Source organism: Nicotiana tabacum, chromosome 13 (genome assembly GCF_000715075.1).
Source record: "Nicotiana tabacum cultivar K326 chromosome 13, ASM71507v2, whole genome shotgun sequence".
Classification (NCBI taxonomy): domain Eukaryota; kingdom Viridiplantae; phylum Streptophyta; class Magnoliopsida; order Solanales; family Solanaceae; genus Nicotiana; species Nicotiana tabacum.
Genome location: NC_134092.1, coordinates 879,992 through 907,676, shown reverse-complemented (window position 1 = coordinate 907,676; position 27,685 = coordinate 879,992). Strand labels below are relative to the sequence as shown.

Below are 27,685 nucleotides of genomic sequence, written 5' to 3'. Positions count from 1 at the left end.
AACGTAGGAAAATAAATTGTATAATAAAAGTTTTCAAAGACGCAACCAGATCTATTTAATCTGTAATTTAGAGTTATTGGTTTATTATATTTTATTTATTAGAGTATTGTGTTTGAGGATCTTGAAGTATGGTTGGTTGAAGGCCAGTTAGGGAAAATCTACAAGCACTGATTTCAAGAGATGAATTTTAAGTATTTGACCAAAATTTATAATAAAAAAATTATTGCCCTAATTAGGATTTTTTTTATGTGCTTTTTATTTTATTGTTAACTTGTGTTTCAAAAATAAATAATAAATTCATATATTAACGATAATACTTACATTGCTATACAAATTTCTTCTAGTTAAATTTTAATTGTGATTAAAATTTAGATTAAGAAATTTAGTCTAATATATAATCATAGCGCAAAGTAAAAAATACAGCAAGATTTAAATCAAGTGCATACCTAGGTAATACCATACCATCAACTAATACACGCTATACGAAAGAATCATAAGGTTATTTTTGTATGGGGTGGGTTATGTTAATTTTTAACAGATTTCATCCATTAGAACCAAAAGTGCACCACTTTCGAAAATGATAGGGACTATTAGTGTTCTAGTATATATTTCAGGGATGCTTTTGAGTCTAAGCCCAAACTTAGGGACTACTTTGAGCTTTTTCTTTGGAAATGCGATATATAAGTCGCAATCTTGGTATGCGATTAATTAGTCGCTGAAAACGACTTCTCCGTATTCGCTATAGCAAAAGCAATTTGTATATAAATTTGTATATCGCCCAAAAAAACGTCACTGTATCATCTCTCTCACTTTTTCTTTGTTGCTGGACTGAGTCAGTCATCCATGGCATTTCCATACTTGGAATCGGTTGTCGGTATGCTCTCAAACTTTCTCTCTCTAACCCTATACACACGCATAATACCTAATATTCATTTATTCTTTCTTGCTTTTGCATTTCCAAATTTTTAGGTTTTACTTATTTAACAAATTCATTCCAATCTGCCTGTATAGAAGGATTATTGCACTTAGGGCTACATAAGTTCGCTTGTACTTGTTTAGTGGCTTTGTAACACATATACATATAGTTCTTTTTTCGAGCCGAAGCTACTGGGTTTAGGATGAACTAACAGTTAGTTCTTAACTATATCCGGCCCTTGATACTGGGCTAGATTTTCAAATAATCCAACATTGTACAATTATTTGAGTGCTTAATAACTGTACTTGCTTTTGATAGAATTCATAAGGCAAATGCACTTGAAGTAGGAAAACTGAACTACATACGGCATATTTGGTAATTGGAGATATCTTGTAAAATATACCTTCACCTTGAATTGTTCATCTGATTAAAATTGAAAGCAAGAAATATAGAGATTATAGGGGTGTAGTTTTGCGTAAATCGTCATTAATTTTCACTTATAGTTAATATCAGGGAGCGGTAAAATCGTTTTTCACTTATCAGAGAAGGAATTAGTGGTTAATCAGACTCCATAAGGAATTGAGTTGGATGTTTATGAACTTAGTGATTTTCTAGTGATGGTTTCAGGATCATTACTACTATGGTGCTAAACATTCTTCCGTGGACAATACGATAAAATTGGAATAATAGAGACGAATTTAATTGAAGTTCTGCCTTAAAATCGTTTTAGATATCTACAATTTGCCTCAAGCTATGATACTTTTTCCTTCTATTTCCATTTTGGATGCCTTTTAGTGGTATTATCAAGCTTGTATGAAATTAGGATTAGATAATGGTGGTTTCGTTTTTATTCATTTATTAATTGATTGATGCTGGATCCCTGTCTTGATTTGGTTGGCAAGTTAATTGACGTTGTTGCTTTTAAATATTTGGCTGGCAAGTTAATTTGCTTGGCTTCAATTTGTTATTCTCTTTGTGGTCTTCATCACCATAAATTGGATCCTTCTTTCGGATTTCTTATTAGTTAACTGGCTATTTGCTGTCACATTCTGTTCTGTACTCTCCTTCTATTTGTTTATTTATTTATTATATGGTGTAATGTATCTTCTCCTTTTTTAAAAGAAACGTTGTGATTTCCCTCTTATTGTGCTTTTGAACTTTCCAGGTTTCATGATACTAATGTACATATTTGAGACATACCTTGATTTACGACAACATGCGGCTCTTAAATTGCCAACACTTCCAAAACCTCTGGAGGGAGTGATCAGCCAGGAAAAATTCAAGAAGTCCCAGGCGTATAGTCTCGACAAAAGGTATGCTTCCTTTTGTTCATGGAATGTTATCTAACTTCACGAATTCTTGTATTATCTTGTTTGGCCATCTTTTTTAATTCTTTTGTTATTTTAATTCTTTTCAGTAATTTTCATTTTGTCCACGAGTTTGTTACCATACTGATGGACTCTGCCATCCTATATTTCCGGATATTACCTTGGTTTTGGAAGGTGAGTGATTGAGCCTTTCTCTTGCGAAGCCGTTTCTGCTTATCTGCTCATTGTTGACTTAGAGTTTCTTTTTTGATCGCAGATATCACGAGACTTTTTGATATACCTTGGTCTCAATGCAGAGAATGAAATATTTCACACACTAGCATTTTTAGCTGGAGTTATGATTTGGTCGCAGGTGCATATGAATATTTTCATCTGGCTCCCCCCTCCCTCTGGAAATAGGATGGTTGATGTTTTCCTGGAATTGTTTCACTGGACCTTTGTCGCCATGATTATGTTTGGCTTTGACAAAACTGAATTAAGTAAAACCTTCAGCATATTAGGAAATGATTTTTTATTTTTTTTTGCTGTGGCATCTTAATTATTAGAAAACCTCGATATTCCTAATTGAAAAACTTTAATTTGGTCTTTGTGATATATGACTAAGCATTTAACCATGATTAGTTGAAACATGTGCTTTTGGACTCTACATTGAAAGACATTTTTATTGAATTTCTACTTTTCAAACTATGTGATAACCACCTATTATGTTAGGTGAGTACTTTTAGTATTTTCCCTTCTTATTTTGGTATAAATATGTTCATCTGAAAATATATAGACTATGGGTGTTTGGTATGAAGGAAAATGTTTTCCTAGAAAATGTTTTCTTGAAAAATGAGTGGTTTTATCACTTATTTTCCTATGTTTGGTTGATGAGTAAAAAATAATTTCCGGAAAATATTTTTTAGTGTTTGTGTAGAGAGTAGAAAATATTTTTTAGAAAAATAAATTTTTATGCTACTTTCCTTACCCCCTTTTCCCAAATCCCCATTTTTATGCTAAATACCTAACGTTTTCAGGACTCTATGTTCTTCAAGAATTTAATTATTCTTTATAAATTAAATTCAAACCCAAAAAGGACTAATGTGTTAAGATTAGTCCCCCTCACATTCCATGAATTTAAGATTCTTTCATGGAATGTGAGGGGGATGAATGACCCAAACAAAAGGACCATCATCAAAGTGGGAGTTAGGGATTGGGGTGCCAACCTAGTTTGGGCCAGAGCGATCGTGAGGAGTGTTTGGGGAGGTAATTGGGTGAAATATGACTGGGTCCCGGCAGCGAGAAGTGCCGGGAGCATTCTTCTTATGTGGGATGATAGAAGCTTGGAGGTAAAGAAGATTAAGGAGTGAGTTTTTTCTTTAGCAGCTCTCGTCAAAGATAGAGTGAGTGGGGTGGAGTTGGGATTTGGGGGAGTGTACGGACCGGTAGGGGAAGGGTCCAAGGTGTTTTTCTGGGAGGAACTGGCCAATATTATTGGGGAATGGGACATTCTATGGGTTCTAGGGGGAGACTTTAACACTATTAGATTCCCGAAGGAGAGATTAGGGTGTAGTCTGATTTTGAGGGCCATGGAGGAGTTTTCTAACTTCATCAATGATCACTTTCTCATTGATCTTCCTCTGCCAGGGGAAAGGTTTACTTGGGCCAGGGCGGAGGATTCCAACTCAAGGTCTAGGCTTGATAGATTTCTGATATCGCCCTCCTAGAATGAGCTGGTGCCGAATGTGCTGCAAATTCCTTTACCTAGGCTGAATTCGGATCATTTGCCTATCTTGCTAGATGGATGCAGAGTGAGGGGGGTGCGTGCTCCCTTCCGATTGTAGAACATGTGGTTGAAAGTGCCAGGATTTGGTGACAAAGTGAAAGAATGGTGGACAAGCTACGGGGTATCAGGGTCACCTTCATTCCGTTTTTCGAAGAAACTCAAATTGCTCAAGGGAGATATTATTAGGTGAAATAAGGAGGTTTTTAGGAGGATAGAGGTTAAAATGAAGTTATGTATGAATTGGGGGAATTAGAGAGAGGGGAAGGGGCTGGGGAGCTAGATAAATCTGAGAAAGCGAGATTATGGGGGAGTTGATAGAAGCCATTGAATACTTCCACGTGAATGGTGTTTTCGAGAGAAGTATCAATGCTTTTTTTATCACTATTGTGCCTAAGAAAGAAGGCGCATCTTGTATCAGAGACTACAGGCCTATCAGTCTCGTGGGGAGCATTTACAAGATTATTTCTAAAGTGCTCTCCAACAGACTCAAGAAGGTTCTTGACGTGTCTGTCTTATCCTCCCAGAATGCGTTTGTTGAAGGTAGGCAGATCCTGGATACTGCTTTGGTGGCAAATGAACTTGGCTTACTGTGCAAGTTGGACCTTGAGAAGGCTTTCGACCATGTCAATTGGGAGTTCCTGGATTTCATTATGATGCGGATGGGGTTTGGGGAAAGATGGAGGGGATGAATCAAGTTCTGCATTTCCTCAGTCAGATTCTCTGTCCTGGTTAATGGTAGCCCGTGTGGTTTCTTTGGCATCTCCAGGGGTCTCAGGCAAGGTGACCCCCATCCCCCATGCTATTCATTCTAGTGATGGATGCTCTGAGCAAAATGATGGATCGTGCGGCGGGTGGAGGCTTCTTGAGAGGATTCTCAGCTTCGATCGGGGTGCTCAGTGCCCGAAGAGTCTCTCATTTACTTTTTGCGGATGACACCCTGGTTTTCTGTGATGTCGTATGGACTAGTTGACCTGCCTGAAGCAGGTCCTGCAGTGGTTCCAGGTAGTATCAGGACTCAAAATCAACCTCGGCAAATGTGAGATTTTCCCGGTGGGTGAGGTCGCTAACATTGATGCTTTGTCTCATGTTCTCAGATGTAAGTTGGGCTCTCTTCCCACAACTTACCTGGGTCTACCATTGGGCGCTTTGCATAAGGATACTACTGTTTGGAATCCAGTCATTGAAAGGGTTGAAAAAAGATTAGCAGGCTGGCAGAAACGGTACTTGTCAAAAGGCGGTAAGGAAGTGCTTATCAAAAGCACTTTGTTGAGTATCCCTACCTATTACTTGTCCTTGTGGCAAGCTCCTGTGAGCATCACAGAAAAACTGAAGCGGCTTCAAAGGAATTTTCTTTGGGATGCGGCGGATGGAACTAGAAAGTTTCATCTAGTGAATTGGCAGACAGTCACTTCCCCAAAGAAGTGGGGTGGACTTGGAGTAAAAGATCTTAGGGTATTCAACAGAGCTTTGCTGGGGACGTGGCTGTGGAGATTCGGGGTAGAAGAGCATGCCCTATGGAGGGAGGTCATAGTAGAAAAGTATGATTCCACGGGAGGGGTTGGAGGACCAAGGCAATCACAGCACCGTTCGGGTGTGGCATGTGGAGATGAAGAACTGGGAAGCTTTCTATGGCAACATCACTTACAGGGTGGGAGATGGAAGGAGAATCAGTTTTTGGAATGGAATCACATGTGGTGTGGAGAGGATACTCTGAGGATCTCTTTCCCCACGTCTTCAAAGTTTCAAACCAGAAGGAATAGATGGTCCAACAGATTCGCAAGGAGCATGAAGGGGGTAGTATGGGACCTCTCTTTTAGAAGGAACATGCAAGATTGGGAGATTGTGGAGCTCCAAAATTTGCTGGCATTGCTATACGGGCAAGACATGCCCCATCCATCTTACGATTCTCGGAGATGGGGGTTGCGTGGCGATGGTTTGTTCACCGTAAAGCCCTTTTACCAGAGTATGTTGGTGAGAGAGGAGACTACTTTTCCATACTCCTCGATTTGGATTCCTAAGGCGCCCACGAAGGTGTGCTTTTTTGCATGGCTAGCGGCGAGGGGAGTGATCTTGACAGCTGAAAATCTGCGAAAGAGAGGAATTACACTTGTTATTTGGTGCTACATGTGTAAAAGCTCAGGGGAAGAAGTTGATCATCTTCTGTTGTATTGCCCTGTGTCCTTGGGTTTGTGGAGGGCAATCCTAAATCTTTTTGGTGTTCAATGGGTGATGCCAAACACTGTAAAGGAAATGCTATATAGTTGGGCCGGTTTTCGTAGAAGAAGCAAGCAAAATGCGTGGAAGTTCGCCCCGTTAGCTCTCATGTGGACAGTTTGGAAAGAGGGAAATAGGAGAGTTTTTGAGGGGATTGAGTCTCCTTTTTCACATCTTAAGAATAGTCTTTTATCTTTGATCGCTTTTTGGTGCACCCATATAGCCCCTACTTGTGTTGAAGATTGGGCGTCTTTTGTAGAGAATCATGTTCTGATGTAAATTCTCTACTTTTTGGTATACTTCTTGTATACGGGAGTTTTTTCTCCCTTTTTGAATAATACAATTTACCTTATCAAAAAAAAGGATTAATGTGTTGCTTTACCTTAGGGTGGGTGGGTGGGATAGGTGTAGGGGTTGGTGGGGATGGGGAATAAAGTGGGGAAAGTTGAATAAGAGCTTGGAAAATGTTTTCTCTTCTCTTGATAGTGAAAACATTTTCCTTCAATTGGAGGAAAATGTTCTTCAAAACATTTAAGCCTACCAAACATGGAAAAATTGAAAAACATTTTCCACCAAACACACCACCCTACGTTTCCATCAAAATATAAGAAAACGGGACCTCCTTTATCAAAATATTATAAGAAAACAAGACCTTATTCAACTTCTAATTAGAAATTTTGACTAATCAAAAGTGATTTCACTAATAGTAGCCTAGTGGTCAATGAAGTGGGTGAGAACCATGAGGTCTCAGGTTCAAATCCCAGCGGAGACAAATACTAGGTGATTTCTTCCCATCTATCCAAGCCTTGGTGGATAGAGTTACCTGGTACCTGTTGCTGGTGGGAGGTGGCAGGTATCCCGTGGAATTAGTCATGGTGCGTGCAAGCTGGCCCGGACACCACGGTTATCAAAAAAAAAATAGTACATGAAAATATTGATAAAAAATATGTAATTTTTGGCATAGATATATCCATCCGTTCTGCCCAACTCTATATACAATAATATAAAGGGCAGCCCGGCGCACAGAGCGTATTTACTCCAAAAATATGACTGAAACATATATGAGTTTTTTTGCTTCTCACAAGTCACATCTTTCTTGTTGCTTTGGATAAAATTACTGTTCCTCCGTTCCATAGTTTCGGGCACCACCTTCCTAAGTTGTGCTCCTCTTTCTCCTTGCGCTTTCGTAGTATAGATGCACTTGCCTCATCCTACTTCCTTGACAATACTCGATGATAAAGAACAAAAACAAGGGCACACAAATGTGAAGCAACTTTGCACCGCATATATGCATATCTCTAATCCTCTTTGCACATGCAACATCAACTTACTCTGTCTTCTTATTCTTAGTTTATCAGCGGAGAAATCCAGAACTGCATTCCACACTGCACACCATATGAAAAAGAAGCCTATTTGACACTTGATACTTTGTATGACCTTAAACACATTCTTCTTATTGACTTGTCCTCTCTCTAGGTAACCTCATATTGCATGATTTCCATGTGAGTACCTTGCATCCTTCACTCTATACCATTCGCCATTGGGTCCATCCTCTCGTCTCCTTCGGGGTTGACTTTTGTCAACGTTGTTTAATTTGTCTCTGCTTCACCCCTTAGAGTTCAACGTGATGTTCTTTTTTGTTCTTCAACCACTGTCTAGGGGGCATTGCGTGGTATACCTATCATGGGCAAGATGTTAGTGTTGAGGCAGGCATAAGCTTGCAAATTTTTATTTTCCATATATAATAAAGTTGTTGCCATGTAACCAGGAGGTCACGGGTTCAAGCCGTGGAAACAGCCTCTTGCAGAAATGCAGGATAAAGCTGCGTACAATAGACCCTTGTGGTCCAACCCTTCCCCGAACCCCGCGCATAGCGGGAGCTTAGTGCACCGGGCTGCCCTTTTCAATAAAGAAAAATGAAATTGTAGAATAAATAGCAGAGCAATGTGGATGATTATGTAAACACAAAAAAATGGTTTAAAGTTCAATATATATATATATATATATATATATATATATATATATATATATATATATATATATATATATATTCACAAAATTACATCATATTCAAGCGTCTAGTTGTTTATGTGTATTTGAGCATTGGTTCCTCATTTTTTTGAAATAAAATTTTCATATTTAGAAGCTACATAAAAATTGCTATAAATCATAATTTCTATTTTTAAAAATATCTAAAGCTTGTTTGAAAAAGCTTAGTACAAGAAAAAGTTTTTTTGACTCGTCACATAGTAATAGTGTCATGTAAATAACGCAGAGGATTAAATTATACTTGTATACCTAGAAAATCAAAATAGAAGATGTTATCTTTCTTAACCAAAAAGAAGATGAAAATGTTTTGTGGTTCAGAAAATAAATTGCTTTAGGGCAAGGTTTGCATGGGGAAAGTGCTCTTCCTATTTGGGGGCTCAGTTCCATGAGATTTTTGCTCTTATGGTTGACGCAGGTATTTAGAACCTGCTTAAGACCTGGCAAACTCTAAGTGACATCCAACTTAGTGATTTGAAACACTGTTAGCAACAATTGGCAAGTCTCTTGCCGTATTTTCAGTTTATGGATTTAATGGTGATGCAATTTTACAAGCTGAGCTCATTTAGACAGCTAAATAAAGACTGATTTCTTCTGGTGAATATTTGTTGGAATCCTCTTTTGCAATGACACAAGTAATATGCTGAAACTTATTCCGAGAAGCATTTAGATTGATGCACTTGGCAGTGTGGTGATATCTATGTCCACATATGTTGAAGTGGTTTGGATAGCATTCAGAAAGTTATACTTGTGCTCATCTTCATAATTTTGTGGTAAGACTTTTTTTTTCTTTACAGATCACTGATTTGCCATTTTCGTTGTATTCAACTTTTGTGATCGAATCCCGCCATGGTTTCAACAAGGTATATCTTGGAAATGAGCAGGACTTTCTTCCAGTTTAAGGAGCTACTATCTCTTTTATTTACTTTCCATATGTCTACTTATTTAGGCAGTTAACTTGTCTATTTTGAACTTGAATTTATCATTCTTATACAGCAAACAGTATGGTTATTCTTCAGAGACATGATCAAAGGAATTGCTTTGGCAATTGTAATTGGTCCTCCCATTGTTGCTGCCATCATTGTTATAGTACAGGTACTCATGTTTTTGGTACTACAGGAACTTCCTTTTGTGGTTATGGTTCAAATTCAAGATCTTAGCATGATGTAGTTGTTCATTTCTGTTTGAGATGTTTCTGTTGTTTCGGATCAGTATTCTAATTACGTTGACCATGAACATTTCTTATATCTCCATCTTAAAGGCAAGAGATGATATTGTATCCGTTTCCCCTAACAATAAAATCGATTCTTGATTTGCAGAAGGGAGGTCCTTACTTGGCCATTTACTTGTGGGGATTTATGCTCGTCCTGTCTCTTGTTATGATGACTCTTTACCCTATTCTGATTGCTCCGCTTTTCAACAAGTTCACTCCGGTAAGTAATGTACCGACCGTTAAAGAAGAGAACTCCCAAAGAAAAGGAAAATTGAAAAGTAATTCCTGCAGCCTGATTTGATAATTAAGTTTCATTGAATGAGCAGCTTCCGGAAGGAGAACTTAGGTCGAAGATTGAGAATCTGGCTTCCTCGCTTAAATTTCCCCTAAAGAAGTTGTTTGTGGTTGATGGGTCCACAAGGTCGAGCCATAGCAATGTGAGAACTCCTTTTCGTTTATTCTGTTGGTCTCTTCATGGTAGTTAAACAGGTGCTTTGTTTCATTTCACCCATTCTACTTAGAAACCCTGACACATTCTACGTCTTCAGTTGTTGGCTGGTCTTAGGGTTGAGAAGATAATTTGAATTTTAGGATTTGTCTAGTGTTACTTAACTCTCTAGTTTGGAAATCTTTTATTTCTCTACAATATTTTATGCGGAAAGCCAATCACATATTTCAGTTGATTGTGCTATGATCTCTTTCTGTAATCTCAGTTGATGTAGGTTGACATGCTAGTTCTCTTAGTTTTTTGCATTTTTATTGATGCCATTATAAGATCAGAATGATATTTTAAATGACAAATCTGTTTGGATTGTCCCCTGGTTGAAAAGAATAGGTCAAGGTCATGCACATACTTATTGCACAAACTTAAGTATGATACGCAACTGTTGATGTGTAGGAATTATTTTGGCGGTAAATTTCTATGGAGTTATCTCTACTTTATTTGTGGACTATGTTATTAAGTGTCTATAGGGTTATCTCTCCTTTTCTTTCTGGATTATGTTATTAAGTTTGAGAAGCTCTCATGGATCTCTTGTCTTTAATTAGAGACAGCAAAGTGAGTACGCTAAAGCTATTGGGCGATGAATGGGCTGGTTATATAGTGGCTATTAATGGGCATTTGATCTAAAACTGACTACTTTTTCCAAATAATCAAGGATATTATTTGACATAATAAGTTATTTTTTATTCATGTGCCAGTGAACCAACTCCTTTCGTTTTTTGTTGTTGAAGGCTAAGTTACTCGGACTCTTCACTTTCAGTGCCGCACCCGTGTCGACACGACGTGGGTGTGAGTATGGGTGTGGGATCCGTGTCGGATCTGGTCAACCGATTTTGGGTACTTTGACCAAAATCAACGGAGAAATTTGGGACAGATACAATGATTTTTGAAAACAAATCAAAAGATAGGGTGATATGGAAGAAAATGGAATACCTTGTATATATAAATTTCTATGTCGGTCCTTTTCCTTTTATCTCCTTCTAAAATTCTATTCTTATTCAATATTTTCTCCTTCTCGGAATACCTTGTAAGTTTTTCACATAATGTCTCATAATTTAGACATATATAACTCTATTTTTAAATAATTGAATTATTTTTAGCCGAATCCCCGCACCCGTATCCGTACCTGGATCCGTACCCCCGAATCTTTAAATTTAGATCATGAAGGATCTGACCTCTAGATCCGGACCCGTATCGGACACCCGCACCCGAGTCCGAGCAACTTAGGTTGAAGGTGAGAGAATGACTTATTCAAAACATATAGATCAGAAAAGGCTATCCATATACTTTCGGAAGTAAAGTAAAAAATGAAAAACAACACATAGTATATGACAATGAATACAGGTTCTAATAAGAATATATGAATAGTAATTTTGCCTCAATAAAGAAATACATAGTGCAGGTGGATCTCTTCATTCTTTTTTTAGCAAGTTATGGTACATTGGTAAGAACTTAGACTATTGGGTTTTGATCAGTGATATCCTGGACATGCTAACAAAATTAACTAGTTAGTGGTGGCCAAATCTTCATCCCGTTCTATGAAAACTTGTTCAATTTAATAGAATCAGCAAAACTGAAAGTCTGTGTAAAGGTAAATAAAAAGGATTTTGCAGAAGACACAAGCTTATTTAAGGGGCTCATTTACCCAGTGAACCCTAGGGCTGCATCAACCTTCTTTTTTGGTTGGAAATCTACCTCTTCGTTGATTTGTTGGAATTATGTTGTTTGTGAATTTGTCACTAGAATGCAACTTTTAGCCAGGTGCTTATGCCTTGTTGCCTCGCATTTTACCCCGCTTGCTCCTGTGCGCTAATCTTGTATTTGAAATTTTTGCTAGGCATACATGTATGGATTCTTCAAGAACAAACGGATTGTCCTCTATGATACACTAATCCAGCAGGTGTGGTGGCTATTAAATCCGACTAAAGTGACCTTGCCTTCATTTTTCTCTTTTACCTTTTTGTATTCTGTTCACTGTTTGTTAGCTAATGAATTGTTTTTTTTAATTTTATTTTTTGTGTTAGGTAGTTTAGTTGATTAAGTTAGGAGTTCTCCATTTACAGATTCCTAAAGACTACAACAACAACAACAACCCAGTATAATCCCACTAGTGGGGTCTGGGGAGGGTAGTGTGTACGCAGACCTTACCCCTACCCTGGGGTAGAGAGGCTGTTTCCGATAGACCCTCGGCTCCCTCCCTCCAAGAACTCCCCACCTTGCTCTTGGGGTGACTCGAACTCATAACCTCTTGGTTGGAAATGGAGGGTGCTCACCACTAGAGCAACCCACTCTTGTCTAGATTCCTAAAGACCGTTTTATGATAATTCAAAGATTGTTCTAACGTGGTCATGATTTGGTGAAAAGCAAAGATATATGATGACGGGTTTCCAGCAGATGCAACCTTAATTAATTGTAACGGTGACGACTTTGTAGGCTTCTTCCTATGTGTAGGTTCTTATGAGAGGAGTGTATGCCATATTGCCATCTATATGAGAAAACTTGTAGCTGTTAAAATCTATAAAAAAAGATTGAAGCTGTTAAAAAGTTTTTTGACAATGTAATTTTTATTCCACCGCACAGAAGGAATTGCTGCAGGAAACAATTTCTGTTATCTTCTTGCATAAAGTTTGAATGTAGTTTTCTTTTTCTCCCCCCTCCTCCGCGTCAAAGTATAAGTTTTTATATTGTTTCTAAGAATTAAAAAAATGGAAGCAAAGGATCATACCGGCGATACAAACTAGTTGACATTAACTAGTTATCCAGTAGGGAAAGTATGGGATTTAGAGAATCCCAAATTTGCCTTACAATGCTTATTTTTTTGTAATGCCTAAATAGCATGGATTGGTGTGGAGGATCCATATGGGTGACTATAACCCTAGTTGATTGTTTGATTGAGACATTGAGTAACAGCCTTTTTATCATTTGACCATTATCTGAGCTTAAAATATAGCGATTTTTTGAGCCATGAACATAGGTGTTTATGTTTATTAGGAGGCTCTTCAATTTTTTCTTTTTTAACTTCGAGAAAATGTTGTTCTTGGTGATTCAAAGAGATAGAGCGTGGATAGTATGTGTTTACTTTGCTGCATTATATGATAGGGCTGCTTCTCTCATCTGGTATCCTTTATAGCTAGATTGCATGATTTAGATATTACTCTACAATGCTAATACCCAAATTCTAACATAACAAACATTTTCTCAGTTTGATTTCTTTCCTCTAATTTATTTGCTGGTGGTATGTAGTGCAAGAATGATGAGGAGGTTGTTGCTGTTATTGCGCATGAGCTGGGGCACTGGAAACTTAATCACACGATGTACTCCTTCATAGCTGTCCAGGTATGGAAATTAATTCATGCAGCCCGTGCCATTAAACCAAAACAGTTATTCTGTTTTCAGTTCAAGTAGATGTTGCCGTTGTTCCATTTATATGATGTAGTTTATTTCTCTTTAAGAGATCGTGGGACTAGTTTGACTTATTATATTTATGATGGTAGACAAGAAATTCCTAAAGTTGTCAGAAACAGAAACTTGAGTCTTTTTTGATAAATTTGATCTGTTGAAACGTGAATAGCATGCACATTATTATCATTTGCAATAACAATTTTTTATCTGTTGAACATGTGAATAGTGTATGTACCATTATCATTTATACATGTGACCCATCTGTTTGATATATCCAAGCTATGTGAATCACCTTGATATAACTTTTTTTGATAAGTTAAAAACACCCTGATATAACTCCCAGAGATACTTTACTAATATGCATCTGATTTCACTATCTTATTAGGGGATATTTATCTGGGGATTATAACCTGCCTGGCGCATAAAACAATCAAACTGTCACTTTTGCCTCCTCGATATAACCAGGAGAAGGGTGTTTGCTTTCCTCTTTTCTCCATTTTGTTCTATTTTTCTCCTCTGGTATCAGCTCAATCTTCACTCCCTCAGACTTCAGTCTCTCTCAATTTGTTCTTCACTTGCTCGCAATGCCTACTTTCACCGCATCTTTGTCTTTCTTCATTTATAACAGAGATAGCCCTTGATCAGCCTATGTAGCTCATAGTCTCTCTTCTTGTTATGCTTCCCCTCTTGCCAAGGTACGGGGAAGGAGAAGTGAGAAGTACTCATTGATTTTATATAATATGTGTTCCTTTACTATGATTATTTGGGAAATTTGGACTAGAATGAACCTGAAAAATGTTGTAATACAGCATTAGATCGGAAAATGATAAGAAGAGGAGATAATCAGGAGGTTAGCACTCGATTCGTTCCAGGGGACCTATCTCACATTTAGGTCTAGGATTCGAGTCAGTTCGACTTTCCCTTTTAGGTTGAGGCAAGGAATTTAAGGAAATTGGTGTAGTTACACTGTTGGGATTTTGGGTGGCTCTTCAGTTTTTTTTGAGGAGTGGCTCTTCAGTTTGAGGATAGCCAAGACAGTTAGGTTTCAATTTGAGGGTAAGAAGAATGGCTATGTTTGGTGTGGCTATACCAACCCTCAAATTTGAGGGTTAGTAGAATGCCGATGTCTGGTGAGGCTACAAAAAACCTGCTGTATTCTCAGTTGTAACAGTATTAGGAAATAGAGATGCTGGTATGGTTGACTTCTTTTTATCATCAACATTCGATGACTATCTTGGAGCTTCATCCTTCATCTATTATGTTTAGGGGATATTGTTGGTCTGACTTTTGGTATGTATTTAACTTGGCCAAAGAGTATCTAGCTGCTTAGTTGCCTGTACATTCTTTGTGCTGATGTGTATACTGTTAGCTTTCTCAAAAGAAGAAAAAATATCTGGCTGCTTTTTCCCTTACCTGATTGCCATGCCTCTTTGTGTTGGGTTTCCTTTTTCCTTTTCTCCCCGGATATCAGCATTGGCCCAAGAATATCTGTTGCTTGTTTCTTTACAGCATTAGGAAAACAAAACACCTATGCCGTTCTGTTTTGATAGAATGCTCTGTTCGAAAACAGTTATATTCTTTATTCTGACAGTAAAATCATATTTTTCTTGTTCTGACACGAGTATTATTCTCTGCAGATCCTCACATTATTGCAGTTCGGAGGATACACTCTTGTTAGGAATTCAAAGGACTTGTTTCAGAGTTTTGGGTTTGATACCCAACCAGTTCTTATTGGACTTATCATATTTCAGGTAATATATGCTCTTGAAAGGTTATATTAAACATCTGGTAGGTCAGTGTGGCTATTGGGAAGGGTTAGATGTGGTAATTTGATTTTCAAAATCCAGAAGATTTACTAGCCTATATGTTATTCAAATCATTGGCTGGTTTTTTTCTTTTATATAGGTCTAAGAACATTGATCACTCTGTAGTTTATTAACTCAAGGGACTTCCATTCCAGATTTTGAATTACTCTTATCATGGTCTTTTGGAACTAATGGTATTAACATTGTCCTTGATATCATTGTTCTGGAATTTAATAATTTTTTTCCCCTCAAAGATGTGAAAATCTTTTGGAAGCAATGCAGTCAATGCAAATTTACCTATGAATAAAACAACATAAATGCCAATATCGGTGATACCGACTTGTATGCGTAAGCGTGAGATTTAGAGAATCCGTAAATAGATAGATCATATAGTCGATGCCAAATGATTTGGGTTTCAAGCGTAGTTGATAGACTGATTGGTAGTTTCTTCACTGGGTTTGCCAATATTTCACAAGTGAATCTGTAATTAGGTAGTATTGTTTTTGTTCATCTGTAGTTAATATATTTGAGGTTCTACATATTACTAGCTTTTATATTTCCCATTTGGTCGACATACGGCAGGCTCAACTGATACCAAATAAGAAGATGAATTATTTGAAGCTTAAAAGAACTAATACAATATTATCCATAGTTAATGATCAATCTAGCCGTTGGGTTAAGCAGGATGCTACTGAAATGCCGCTCAACGTGAGAGCAAATTATGTTTTTTGGACAAAGGCAATAATAAAGTAATGGTGATTGATGTGTCGTACCTTGTGAATAGGCAATCAAGGTTGTACATTAAGGTTGTTATTCTTCGTTAAGGAATCGTGCATATACAAACAGTTCAAAGTTCAATATTGTGTCACTTGACATGCCTTGAGAATATAAGAACTGGTATTTATCAATTGCAAAATCTATTTTGTTCTAATTTATTCAATGTAATTTAACATGGTTGCAGCACACTGTCATACCTCTCCAGCACCTAGTGAGCTTTGGTCTTAATCTTGTAAGCCGTGCTTTTGAGTTCCAGGTAACACGTTATGTTGTATGGATTTATCTTTATATTTTGACTTATTTTTTAATGCTAAATGTTTTCACTTGAACTGTAATTTTTTTTATCTCAAGGCTGATGCTTTTGCAAAGAAGCTTGGTTATGCTGCAGCACTTCGAGCTGGTCTTGTGAAACTGCAGGTTGCCGTTCCTTCTATCCTAAATGTGTCTCCACGATATCCTTTTTTGCGATTGAGCCATTTGCATATGCCATCTATGTTCATTGATGATTCTTAAAATGTTGATAATGAAAATTTTCCAAATCTAAACGCTGAACAATTCTTTGGAACTCAAAGCCATAATAGTAATTTCTAGGTTTCAAATCATTGCAACTTAGAAGAAACTTTCAAATCCTGTAACAAGATATCTGTAATACCAATTTGTTCAACATGTTGCAGGAAGAAAACTTGTCGGCTATGAACACAGATCCCTGGTATTCGGCTTATCATTATTCTCACCCTCCTCTAGTTGAAAGATTGACTGCGATTGATGAAATCGATAAGAAGACAGATTGACAACACGTGGGCGTTCCGCTGTTCAATATAGAGTTGGTTCTATACTTTGCACCACAGAACTGCAAGCATAACAAACAATAGGTGTGATTTACTTTCAGTTGCCATGATATTGTTGATGTCACATTCACATTGTAGTGCTGAGTTAGGAAGGTTACTGGAGCTTCAAGGAGGAATGACTTTATGTTTGATTGTATTGTTTACAGAAGTTGGGAGCTTCAGCTCGACTTTGCTGATAAAGTTGGTCAAAATTTAGGGTTTATATAATCAAACGGTGGCAATTCGAGCTCTCGAGGAGATGTACCAGGAACTTCGTAGTATTTTGGAGGGACAAAAATAATGTTTTTTGGTCCCGCCTCTGCATTTATGGGCATATTTTTCCTTTTCAGCCAGTGCTTCTCTTTTACTAATTAGTAGTATTATTGTTTTCTTTAAAAGAATTTGCGTAAAAGTTAAAAAAGCATGTAACCAAAAAGATAAATAGGAATGTTACATTAAACATAATTAGCATGTTAGAATTGACTTATAGATACAATAGTCGAGTGCCTATCTGTAACCAGATCATCTATTTTGCTATATGTGCATCACTAATTCGTGATACATTTCTCACAGCCAAAATAAGTCATTCAAGATTCGCGTAGGATGACCAAAAGTATATTTCATTTCAAGAAGGTAAACGAGTACCACAGCATAGCCAATAGGAGGAATTGATAAATCTATTTCAATTTTTATAAAATTGACCTTGTTGCTCTTTTTTTTCTTTTTCTTTTTCTTTTTCTTCCTCCACGTATAAAATGATAAATGCAAAGTCTCGCGTATCTTTGTAGTTTTTGGTTCAGATCCCTTTTCTAAATATTTATACTTCAAATCAACTATCTTCATCGGTATTATCAATTTTAGTCCGCGCCTGAAATTATTTACATTTGGTAGGCGAAAAAGTGTATAAAATTTGTTATAATTTTTGTATATAACATACATAATGTATATATATATATATATATATATATATATATATATATATATATATATATAAATTTTATATATTTTTTCAGCTATTATTTTTACAGCAGCTATACACTGTCATTTTTTCTATCTTCGTAGCGGTTTCCTATCTTCATTGCGGAAGGTTCAAGCCCGTCAGGATCACATGTGACTCCTTTGTGATCTGGATCTCCTCTAGTAATCAATTTGTATACAACTTCCCATATGATGAAAAATTTACACAATATTGTATGATTTTCATCAATATGTAGTGTTTTTTGGAGTCTGATTTTGAATAGGGTATATGCGTAATTGTTATATTTACGCAGGTATTTGCAATTAGTAGGGGGTTTAAATGTTTGACTTTGAAATTTTGTCTGGTTTATCCTTAAGTGAGTGATTAATGCTGTAATAGATATTTTGAGTAACTTCCTCTTTAAAAGGTCGTCTAGTTCGCGTACTACTAGTTAACTAGTTATTATAATGCGATTGTTGTACATGAATTACTATCTTTAAAAGGAAACTTTTTATCTTTGAATAATTTAATCCATGTATACACCTATTTATTTTGCTTAAAATTACATAGATTCTACATAACTTAATGCAATATTATATAATACTGTCAACCAAATGCTGCATTAGAATGGGGGCATATGATTATTTTTTTTCCTTGTGCAGCCAACCAAACAATGTGATATTATGCGAAATTTTATGATGAGATTTGTATCAAACGATAGGTAAAATAAGAATTTCCTTGCCCGGTACACTAAGATTTCGCTATGCGCGGGTCCGGGAAAGGGCCGGACTACAAGGGTTTATTGTACGCAGCCTTACCCTACATTTCTACAAGAGGTTATTTTCACGGCTTGAACCCGTGATCTCCAGGTCACATGGCAGCAACTTTACCAGTTACGCCAAGGCTCCCGTTCGTCGCAAACAAAATCACTGCCACAAAAATTCTATATATTACCTACTCATGTAAAATAAAAATAAAAAATGAAAGTAATGGAAGCATCATATGTAGTCAATTTTTTCCCACTTGTGTGGTGAAAAATTTAAGAGGACTCATCTAGTACAATAAAGAGAAAGTAAAGGGGAAAAAAAAAAAAAGCAAACTCCCATCCCTCAAAGAGAAGTCAATTTCCTTCACGGGCAACAACAAATGGCATGCAATCCAGTTCAAAAGTTGACACATGATCTAACATGCTTTTCCTCTAACTTACTCTCTAGAAAATTGAAAGTTAAAGAGAAAGTTCAAAATAAGAAAACAAACTGAAATGTCCAAAGGCTCTTCTTCTTTTTTGGTCTAAATATTTCTGTTAATTTCTTGAGTTTTAGATATGTCTGTTGATTCGAGTTCAGGTGATCATAGTAGTAACATAAGAGGAGTACCAACACATGGGGGTCGATATGTGCAGTATAATGTGCATGGTAGTCTTTTTGAAGTTTCAAGAAAATATGTTCCTCCTATTAGACCTATTGGTCGTGGTGCTAATGGCATGGTTTGGTAAGAAAATTTTACTTTTTTTTAATATGCATAGCATAGGTTATAAGCTCTGTTTCTTCAGTTCTAATAGTTACAGGTTTGTGAATATTTGTGTGTATTACCAACTGTTGTACATATATATAGTGCTCTCTGATCTGAAGAGGAGCAAAGCTTGCCCCTGCATGGAGATTGAGTTGTTTACCTTGAGGTTAACTATTACTCATCGTTTTGTGATTCACTCTTTTGTTTTTAATTAGTCGTTAAACAAAAGATCGATATCTTTTAATATTTGAAAACTCTTTACCTTCAAACTTTCTATTTTATCTATAATAGTATTATGTTATAGTCACATAAATATCATGACATCTTAAGGCGGCGAGTTCTAAGAGTACTTTTGTATATACCGATAATCTATATTTTTTTCAAAAGCTCCGTGCCTAGTTGAACACAACGATATACAATGAAACCGAGGGAGTTTCACTTAGTACAAAAGTGGAAGTTTTTAACCATGAATATTAATCGAAGTTGGTTCCAGTGAATTTGTAAGATTTTTTGTGGTTGATATGTAAAGACATCTGAATCAGATCATTCTAATAGGTTTTACTTCTTCAATTGGTCATTTCCTGATATAACACGGCTATAGGTCAGGTCTCTTATGAATAGTTTCCATTAAATTTTGAGCTTTTTGACATTGAAGGTAGTATGTATTGTTTGTTGGCACAATTGAAGTTGTTAGTATGTATGCTTGTCATTTATGTGTCTTAAAGTGCCTCCATGTATGCTATATGCGTATGGTTGCTTTTATGCTTCCCTTGTCACGATCAGTGGCGGAATCATGATTTTCAGGGGAGTCAAAATATAAAGAAGTAAATACATAAGAATCAAAGACAATTTAACATAAAGTATATATACATATTTTTTGTTACCTATCTACATAGTCTAATTTTCCGGCGAAGGGCAAGACTATTATCTGCTCAAACTTACTTTGTCTTGTATCTACATGTCTCACTAATCTAAAGCAAGCCTTTGAAGTTGTTCACTATGTTATCTTTTCACGTGATGTATCCTGTGATGCTACTTGTCCTCTGTTTAACTTCTTTTCACTGTTGTAAGAGTTCTTTCTGTTAAACTTTTTTTTCTCTATTTTATTAGTATGTGAAGGAAATATTTTACAGTAATTTTCTCTAATTTGATGCATGCAGTGCTGCTATGAACTCGGAGACACGTGAGGAAGTAGCAATTAAGAAGATAGGGAATGCATTTGATAATGTAATAGATGCAAAAAGGACATTAAGAGAGATAAAGCTTCTGAGTCACATGGATCATGAGAATGTGAGTATTGCACCTCTCCAGATATCTGCAATCATGCCCCCTTACACCAATCCATCTTTGTCCTTTTGCATCTGGTTTTCTCCTTGTTTTTTGCTGGATGTACTCCTTCCGTTTTAGTTTATGTGGTAACTTTTTTACTAGTCATGAAATTTAAGAAAAAAGAGAAGACTTTTGAAAATTACGGTTTTAAACTTGTCATGGCATTATCTGTGGGTATAAAAGCATGTCACTAAGGTAAACTGAAAGATCAAAAGCTAAATTGTTTCCAAATATAAAAAGGTGTCGTTCTTTTGAAACAAACTAAAAAGAAAATAGTGTCACATATATAAAATGGAACAAAGTTTTTTTTTTTTTTTTTTTTTGGAGGGGGGGGGGGGGGAGGTTGTATACTATATCAATTGAGTAGGCTGAAGAAAAGGATGTAGGCTAAGAGGGGTAATGTAAAAGAAAAGAACTTGAAGCCCCTAAAGATACTATCTTGTTTTTACTGATATGATTATGCACATTACTGATTTTCAAAGGTTCTGGCGCCAATAAGAATTGGTCTATCACCAGTTCTATTCACCTCATAGATAGCTTGCATGTATAATATAGAGAAAAAGGAAGAAGAAGATTTAAAAGAAAAGACTGAGAATATCAGACTCTGAAGTAGTAAACGCTTTTGTTTATAATAGGAGATTGTTCATTATGGAGACTAATAAAATTAGAGTCTTGCTGGCCAGAGGTGGGGAAATGAAAGTTAAGTTGTCTTAAGAGCATAATCTTAGGAAATAGTTAGAACAGATGCCTAAGAGTACAGTTTGAAGTGAATGCAAATTTTTCTAAGGGTAAAATTCAGTAAGGATTTAAGTTATATACACTGCAAGTGTAAAAATTTTTTTACACTATTAGTGTATTTTAACATGTGATAGCAGGTTAGTTACCACTTTTATCAGGTTGTAAATTAATGTTTATCATAAAGCTTTACCTACAATTTTACCTTATAAGTGATATGACTGTATAAATATCTTTTATATTGTCAGTGCATAGAACTTAAGCTCTTTTATTAAATAGTTGCAAGAGATTCTTGAGAGTACAATTTGAAGTGATTACTTCTTTCAAAATATGTTATTTTTTATGTAAATTCAACAAATCAACACCATTTCGAAGAGTAAAATGAAGTGTTGATTTCTAAAGGTAGAATTTGTTACTTAAGAATTGGGAAGTGCTTGCATTTATGGTAACTAATTGCTGATCTTTGTGGTTATGTTGGATTTTTTGTTTAGTATTATTAACACCCCCACCCCAAACCCACAACATGATGGATTTACATTCAACTTTTTCAAATGCACAGGTTATTGCAATTAAGGATGTTATACGACCCCCTCAAAAGAAGAATTTCAATGATGTGTACATTGTTTATGAACTGATGGACACTGATCTTCATCAGATTATTCATTCCAACCAACAATTGACTGATGAACACTGCCGAGTAAGATACACTTCATGTCATGTACTTCAAGTTCCCATATTCATTATTCTTTTTCTCTAACCAGCTAGCTGGATTAGTATTTGAAGATGCAGTTCTGAATTTTGTACTTGTTTGGGATTTATCTGCATTCTTATACATCATAACGTGATTGGTCGCCATCTTTAATTTTGTAGCATTTTCTGTACCAAGTATTGCGAGGACTTAAGTACATTCACTCTGCCAACATCTTGCATCGTGATTTAAAACCCAGCAATTTGCTCGTGAATGCAAAATGTGACCTAAAGATTGGAGATTTTGGGCTTGCAAGGACGACAACTGAGACAGATTTCATGATGGAATATTGTGTTACACGCTGGTATCGTGCACCAGAGTTGCTACTAAATTGTTCAGAGTATACATCGGCAATTGATGTTTGGTCAGTAGGCTGCATACTTGGTGAAATATTGACAAGACAACCCCTTTTCCCCGGCAGAGATTATGTACACCAGTTGAGACTTATCACTGAGGTACATTTAGTCGATAGAATTTGTTACTTCTGCATTTATTTAGGATTTGCATGCAGTTAGTAGTTCATTTTGGCTTCGAGCTGAGATAGTTTCAATCTGACACTCTATTTTTGCTTTTGAAATAGCTCATAGGCTCACCTGATGATGCTAGTCTTGGGTTTCTCCGGAGTAATAATGCCCGAAGATACGTTAGGCAGCTCCCAAGGTACCCGAGGCAACAATTTTCTGCCAGATTCCCTAATTCATCTCCTCGAGCTGTAGATTTGCTTGAAAAAATGCTCATCTTTGATCCAAGCAGGCGTATTACTGGTAAAGAATTTACGAGGGATTTTGTTCCTTTCTAGATTTACTAAATGCTACTAAGTATATTCTGTCAAGATTTGCTAGTTAATGACCTTTTTTACTGGATTATTGCAGTTGATGAAGCTCTCTCGCATCCGTACTTGGCACCGCTTCATGATATCAACGAGGAGCCTGTTTGTCCTAGGCCTTTCAGTTTGGACTTTGAGCAGCCATCTTTCACTGAAGATAATATCAAGGAGCTTATCTGGAGGGAAGCTGTAAAATTTAATCCTGATCCAACTCATTGAAAAAGATGTGGTTATATGATGTATACAATAAGAATTTGGTTATTTAACTTCTCTAATATACTGTATTAGACTTGTAATATTCCCTAGTGATGATGACTGAATAAATATGGTGGAGCTGTTGGGTTTCAAGAAATTGTTAGCGGCTTAAGTCAGATACTTATTCCCTTATTATGTTCTGGTTTATTGGTGTTGTGTAAGGAAGCTAAATGGTAGCCTGCAATTAGATGGTTCAAAATACTGATTCTCTCTGGGTGATAGAACTAGGAAATCTTGAGTGCTGACTGCTTGTTTTCCTGAACATTTCACCTATTCAAGTGGTTTGACATTATATGGAATTCGTTCATGTGAGAATGGACAGTGAGTGAACAATTTTTAAAGTTGTATGCATATTTATAAGAAATTGCCAGGATTACTTGATCCACTCATCATTCCTGCTCAACTGCAGTGTTCAGCATGTTGATAAGAATCTTTGCTTCGTCTTCTTATCAGTGTGTTTTATTGATAGTTTGACTTTTGACTGGTGTTGACTTTCGCACATCGATTGTGGGATTAAATTAAGCTCCTTATATTGTCTTTGACTCTTAAGCAATTCACACCTGAACTAGCTTTTGGGGTTTGAGTAAGACCAATGTCCATTTCTGATAATAGTATCAGATCCAGATTCATCCCAATTCTTAGTTTACCTATTGTTAGGTCTCAATGTTATGTTGATTGTATATGTCAAAATCTACCTCAGTGAGATTTAGCACGGAGCGGTATCGTGGAAAGCGATATGGTCGAGGTCGACTAGTAGATAACGGGGCTCGTAGTCGAGCAGTCAATAATGGTCGAGGTCGAGTATCAAGGGCAGTGCTAACGGCTAGTTTTTGTAATAGGATATTCAAGAGAATATTCCATTGAATATTCTTGGTGTCTGTACTTTTAGGGTTGATTAGGATATGTCCCATATAAATAGAAAAAGATATATGGGAAAGGGCATGTAACATTATCTGATAAGAACACTTTTTGAGAGGAGGACTTTCCCTCTAAAAAAGATACAAACACTACATTTCTAAGAAGATTCGATTATATATTATTCTACACTTTTTCATCAGATTCGAGAATAGTTCCAAATCATCCACCTCATTCAATATTGGGTGAATCATTTTACTTATTTATGTTAATGTCATTCATTATTATTTATTACATGAAATTATTCCATCATTAATGATCTGGAAACATTGAATGTACGCAATATTTAATCCTTTGCCAACATTGTCCGGTTTTATTTGAGTCGACTAGTTATAAATCTGAAGATATTATTATTAACTAAGTTTAATCCCTTTTTATATAAAATTAATTAGTTTAATCAAAGGTCTATATTTTTTGGTCAAACAATCTGGCGCCATTTGTGGGGATACCTAGTTAAGTTTTTAGTTTCTTCTAGATCTATAACTGGCACAGTTCACAAAAAAAAAAAGGAACAAAGCTCCTACTTCCTTGTACACACGGATCTGATATGGCAGGTAATGGAGAAGAAAGAATGAAGGCAGTGGTTGATCTCACTACCAACCTCTTAAACACCATCAATGAGGTCTCCGAAACAGAAGGCGAAGACATAACGCCTAACGCCTCTCCCTGGCGAAGTAGGCTTCCCCTCCTTCACGGCAATATCACAACATCCCGTGGTAAAGGAGCTTCCACTTCCACAACGGAAGAGGCGCCACCAGCGGTGAAGAAGCTACTTGAGGCTTGGCTCACAAATACACTGACCGACATCCTCGACAAGCCCGCTTAGGAGGCAGTTAGAGAAAATGCAAGGACTTGCATTACACCAGAATGGCCGAGCAGCACGGCTCTCCTCCTCCAGTAACATGGATCACTCATAACATTAATAATGCAGGTAACAAAACCCTCACGACCGTTCTGAGGAAAATGGAAGAAATGGAAAATAAAAACAAAATGCTTCGGGATCAAATGAGAGAACACCAAGAAAGAGTCGACAAATACCGGGTGCCCCAAAACTCTTGCCAAAAAGAGACGATGGTTGGTTCGTTGAGCAACCCTACAGTGATGAAGCCGCCCCACATGCCATACCCAAGACCTTCAAGATGTCGCCTTATCTGAAAATTTATGACGGTACGACTGACCCCGAAGATCATGTGACTCACCATGTCACTGCGGTAAAGGGAAATGATCTCTCCAAAGAACAAGTCTCCTCCATCTTGTTGAAAAAGTTCGGCGAGACCCTTACTGGAGGAGCATTAACTTGGTATTCACAGCTGCCCGCGCGCTCCATTGAAACATTCGAAGAGATGGCCGTCAAGTTCGTAACGGCCTATGCTGGGGCTTAAAAGGCGGAGGCAAGAGTGAATGATATATTTACCATCAAACAGTCACCCGGAGAGGGATTGAGGGACTTTCTCGCTCGATTCAACAGAGTAAGGATGACCTTACCAAATGTATCAGAAGGAATGGTTGTAGCAGCTTTCCAAAACGGGCTGAACAGGAATGGCTCAAGAGCGACCAAAAAATTATTAAGTCGGCTTATGAAATATCCTCCAACCACTTGGGATGAAATACATAACGCCTACTGTATCGAGGTCCGTGCAGATGAAGACAACCTGAATGGGCCAACCCATCGATTGACCTCGGTACAAGCCGAAACTAGGAAGGATCGAAGAAATGATGCCAGGAGAGATCTTGCAGCTCCACGATCCAACCGAGAAAGACATCAACCATATGTCAGAAGCGCCATCATGCCCCCCCTCCCGCCACGAAGAGGCCCCATCTATGCCAAGGACAGGGACTCACCGGAACGAAAAAGGTCCACTCACAATTTTTGTGTGTCACCCTTAGAAATAGTCTACGCATTGGAGAAGCTCGGACCAAAAGTAAAGTGGCCGCAAAATATGAGGTCAGATCCAAGCACTAGAAAGTCAAACACCCTCTGCGAGTTCCACCAAGAGCGAGGTCACAATACTGAGGATTGCATCGCCCTAAGGCAGGGGGTCGTGAACATGTTTCATCAAAGACACCTCAAAGAATTGTTGAGCGATCGAGAGAGGACCAACTTTGCCCGAGGATGTGAACAACACCAGGGATCGCCGAAACCACCCTCACCGACTCGCACCACTCAAATGATCATCGGGTGCGACAACGATGTTTCGATCAACAACGTAAATTTCACCAAAACCCACAATCTCAAACGGTCAATCACTCATGAACGATATGACGAATTCGAAGAAAGTATCATCTTCGATAAGTCAGATACACAGTTGGTTTTCCCTCACTATGATGCCCTTGTTATCACTTTACGAATATTAGATACAGATGTAAGACGCATTATGGTGGACGATGGGAAAGGCTCGTGCATTGTCCACCCTTGAGTACTTGCACAAATGAAACTCGAGGATAAGATAGTGACGCGCTGCATCACCCTAATAGGTTTTAACAATGCAGTTGAATGAACGTCCGGGGAAATTACACTTCTCGTCCTAGCCGGCGGCGGCACTCTGGAAACCACATTCCACATCATGGAGCAGGATACATCGTACAACGCTATAATAGGTCAACCTTGGATACACGCCATGCGGGCTATCCCCTCCAGCTTGTACCAAATTGTTATGTCCTGCAGTATTACGTTGATGTTACGCTCCGCAGTATTATATTACGATGATGTTACACCCTGTAGTATTGTACGTTAAGATAATTGATCTCAGTTCAAGGACAAGATTATTTGGAGATTATAAGTAATATGTTATTTCAAAACAAGTGGTAAGTAAATTCGTGAAGGTTAGAAGGTAAACGAATCAAAAAAAAGGAGTTTCGTTGAGGGTTGTCATTTTGAGATAAAATATGGTCCAAGCTATAATACCCCGTAATTATAGACTAGTGTCATACAAGGTGCCACATGACCATGATAGTAAGATGTATAAAGTGTATTAAAAATGAGTAGTATTTTAAGTAATTTGAGATAATTCTTAATTATGTGGGTAATTGATTAATAATTGGGTAATGGGAGATTACCTAGTTAATTAAAGAATTTGGGTAAGATTACCCCCCCCCCCCCCCCACGTGGCAGCTAGTTAAAGCCAAAATTAATGACTCTTAAGTCATGTAATTTGGTGGCACAATTAGAGAACTTGTGGCCAAAGTCATCAAAAGTGTGGGGGCCACACCCACGAATACAAAAGACTTCTTGAATTCACAAAATGAAGATACTTGCATTTTCTAAAGTGACAGATGAACTTCAGCAAAGAAAAGTTATACAAGATTAGGATCAAATTCAAAGAAGATATATATCTATCTTGATAGCAACGTAAATAGCTTCAGCAAGAGATTCATACGAGACTTCCTAGCATAATAATAACGGGATTTTGCAATTCTAAGGGAGTACGGTGCAATTTTTCTCAAGAATATCATACGAATTTCCCCCTACTTCGATCTGCTGTTACGTGTTGTCGCAATTGACCTGTGTTAGAGGAATTATCAAGAGAACCGACTCAGGTATGTTAAGGCTATCCATTCTTTCCTTTTGGCATGGTCCAAATGATACAAATGAAACGAGCAAAATACGCAACT

At 37.2% G+C, this 27,685-nt stretch overlaps 2 protein-coding genes across 4 annotated transcripts; both read left to right on the top strand.

Annotated features, from left to right (window-relative positions):
* The first annotated feature begins 721 nt into the window (after positions 1 to 721).
* On the top strand, positions 722 to 17,365 carry LOC107777792 (CAAX prenyl protease 1 homolog). Of its 2 annotated transcripts, XR_001646260.2 has the most exons (15): positions 722 to 874; positions 2,082 to 2,229; positions 2,334 to 2,418; positions 2,501 to 2,596; positions 9,067 to 9,132; positions 9,266 to 9,364; positions 9,589 to 9,702; positions 9,809 to 9,919; positions 11,822 to 11,884; positions 13,228 to 13,320; positions 15,024 to 15,137; positions 16,153 to 16,224; positions 16,320 to 16,385; positions 16,643 to 16,840; positions 16,963 to 17,365. XR_001646260.2 is itself a non-coding variant. In XM_016597947.2 (14 exons), exons 1-14 carry the CDS (start codon positions 844 to 846, stop codon positions 16,757 to 16,759), a joined length of 1,275 nt encoding a protein of 424 aa, XP_016453433.1. In that variant the 5' UTR covers positions 722 to 843; the 3' UTR covers positions 16,760 to 17,085. The 2 variants fall into 2 exon arrangements, 1 of the variants encoding a protein (XP_016453433.1); XM_016597947.2 differs by having other exon boundaries at positions 16,643 to 17,085.
* A 1,712-nt stretch (positions 17,366 to 19,077) lies between these two features.
* Positions 19,078 to 23,255, top strand: LOC107777785 (mitogen-activated protein kinase homolog MMK2-like). 2 transcript variants are annotated; one of them, NM_001325249.1, is given in 6 exon segments: positions 19,078 to 19,244; positions 20,426 to 20,555; positions 21,889 to 22,026; positions 22,200 to 22,532; positions 22,658 to 22,841; positions 22,950 to 23,122. In NM_001325249.1, coding segments are annotated over 6 exon segments (1,125 nt in total).
* The last annotated feature ends 4,430 nt before the right edge of the window (positions 23,256 to 27,685 follow it).

Bases quoted from the DNA above. Each gene is read 5' to 3' on its own strand.
- LOC107777792 (XM_016597947.2), top strand. From the start codon at position 844: ATGGCATTTCCATACTTGGAATCGGTTGTCG. The intron at 9,133-9,265 runs GTATATCTTGGA...ATTCTTATACAG, and splicing joins CCCGCCATGGTTTCAACAAG to CAAACAGTATGGTTATTCTT. The intron at 15,138-16,152 runs GTAATATATGCT...ACATGGTTGCAG, and splicing joins TTGGACTTATCATATTTCAG to CACACTGTCATACCTCTCCA.
- LOC107777785 (XM_075227621.1), top strand. From the start codon at position 19,406: ATGGAGATTGAGTTGTTTACCTTGAG. The intron at 22,027-22,199 runs GTAAGATACACT...TTAATTTTGTAG, and splicing joins TGACTGATGAACACTGCCGA to CATTTTCTGTACCAAGTATT. The intron at 22,533-22,657 runs GTACATTTAGTC...CTTTTGAAATAG, and splicing joins AGTTGAGACTTATCACTGAG to CTCATAGGCTCACCTGATGA.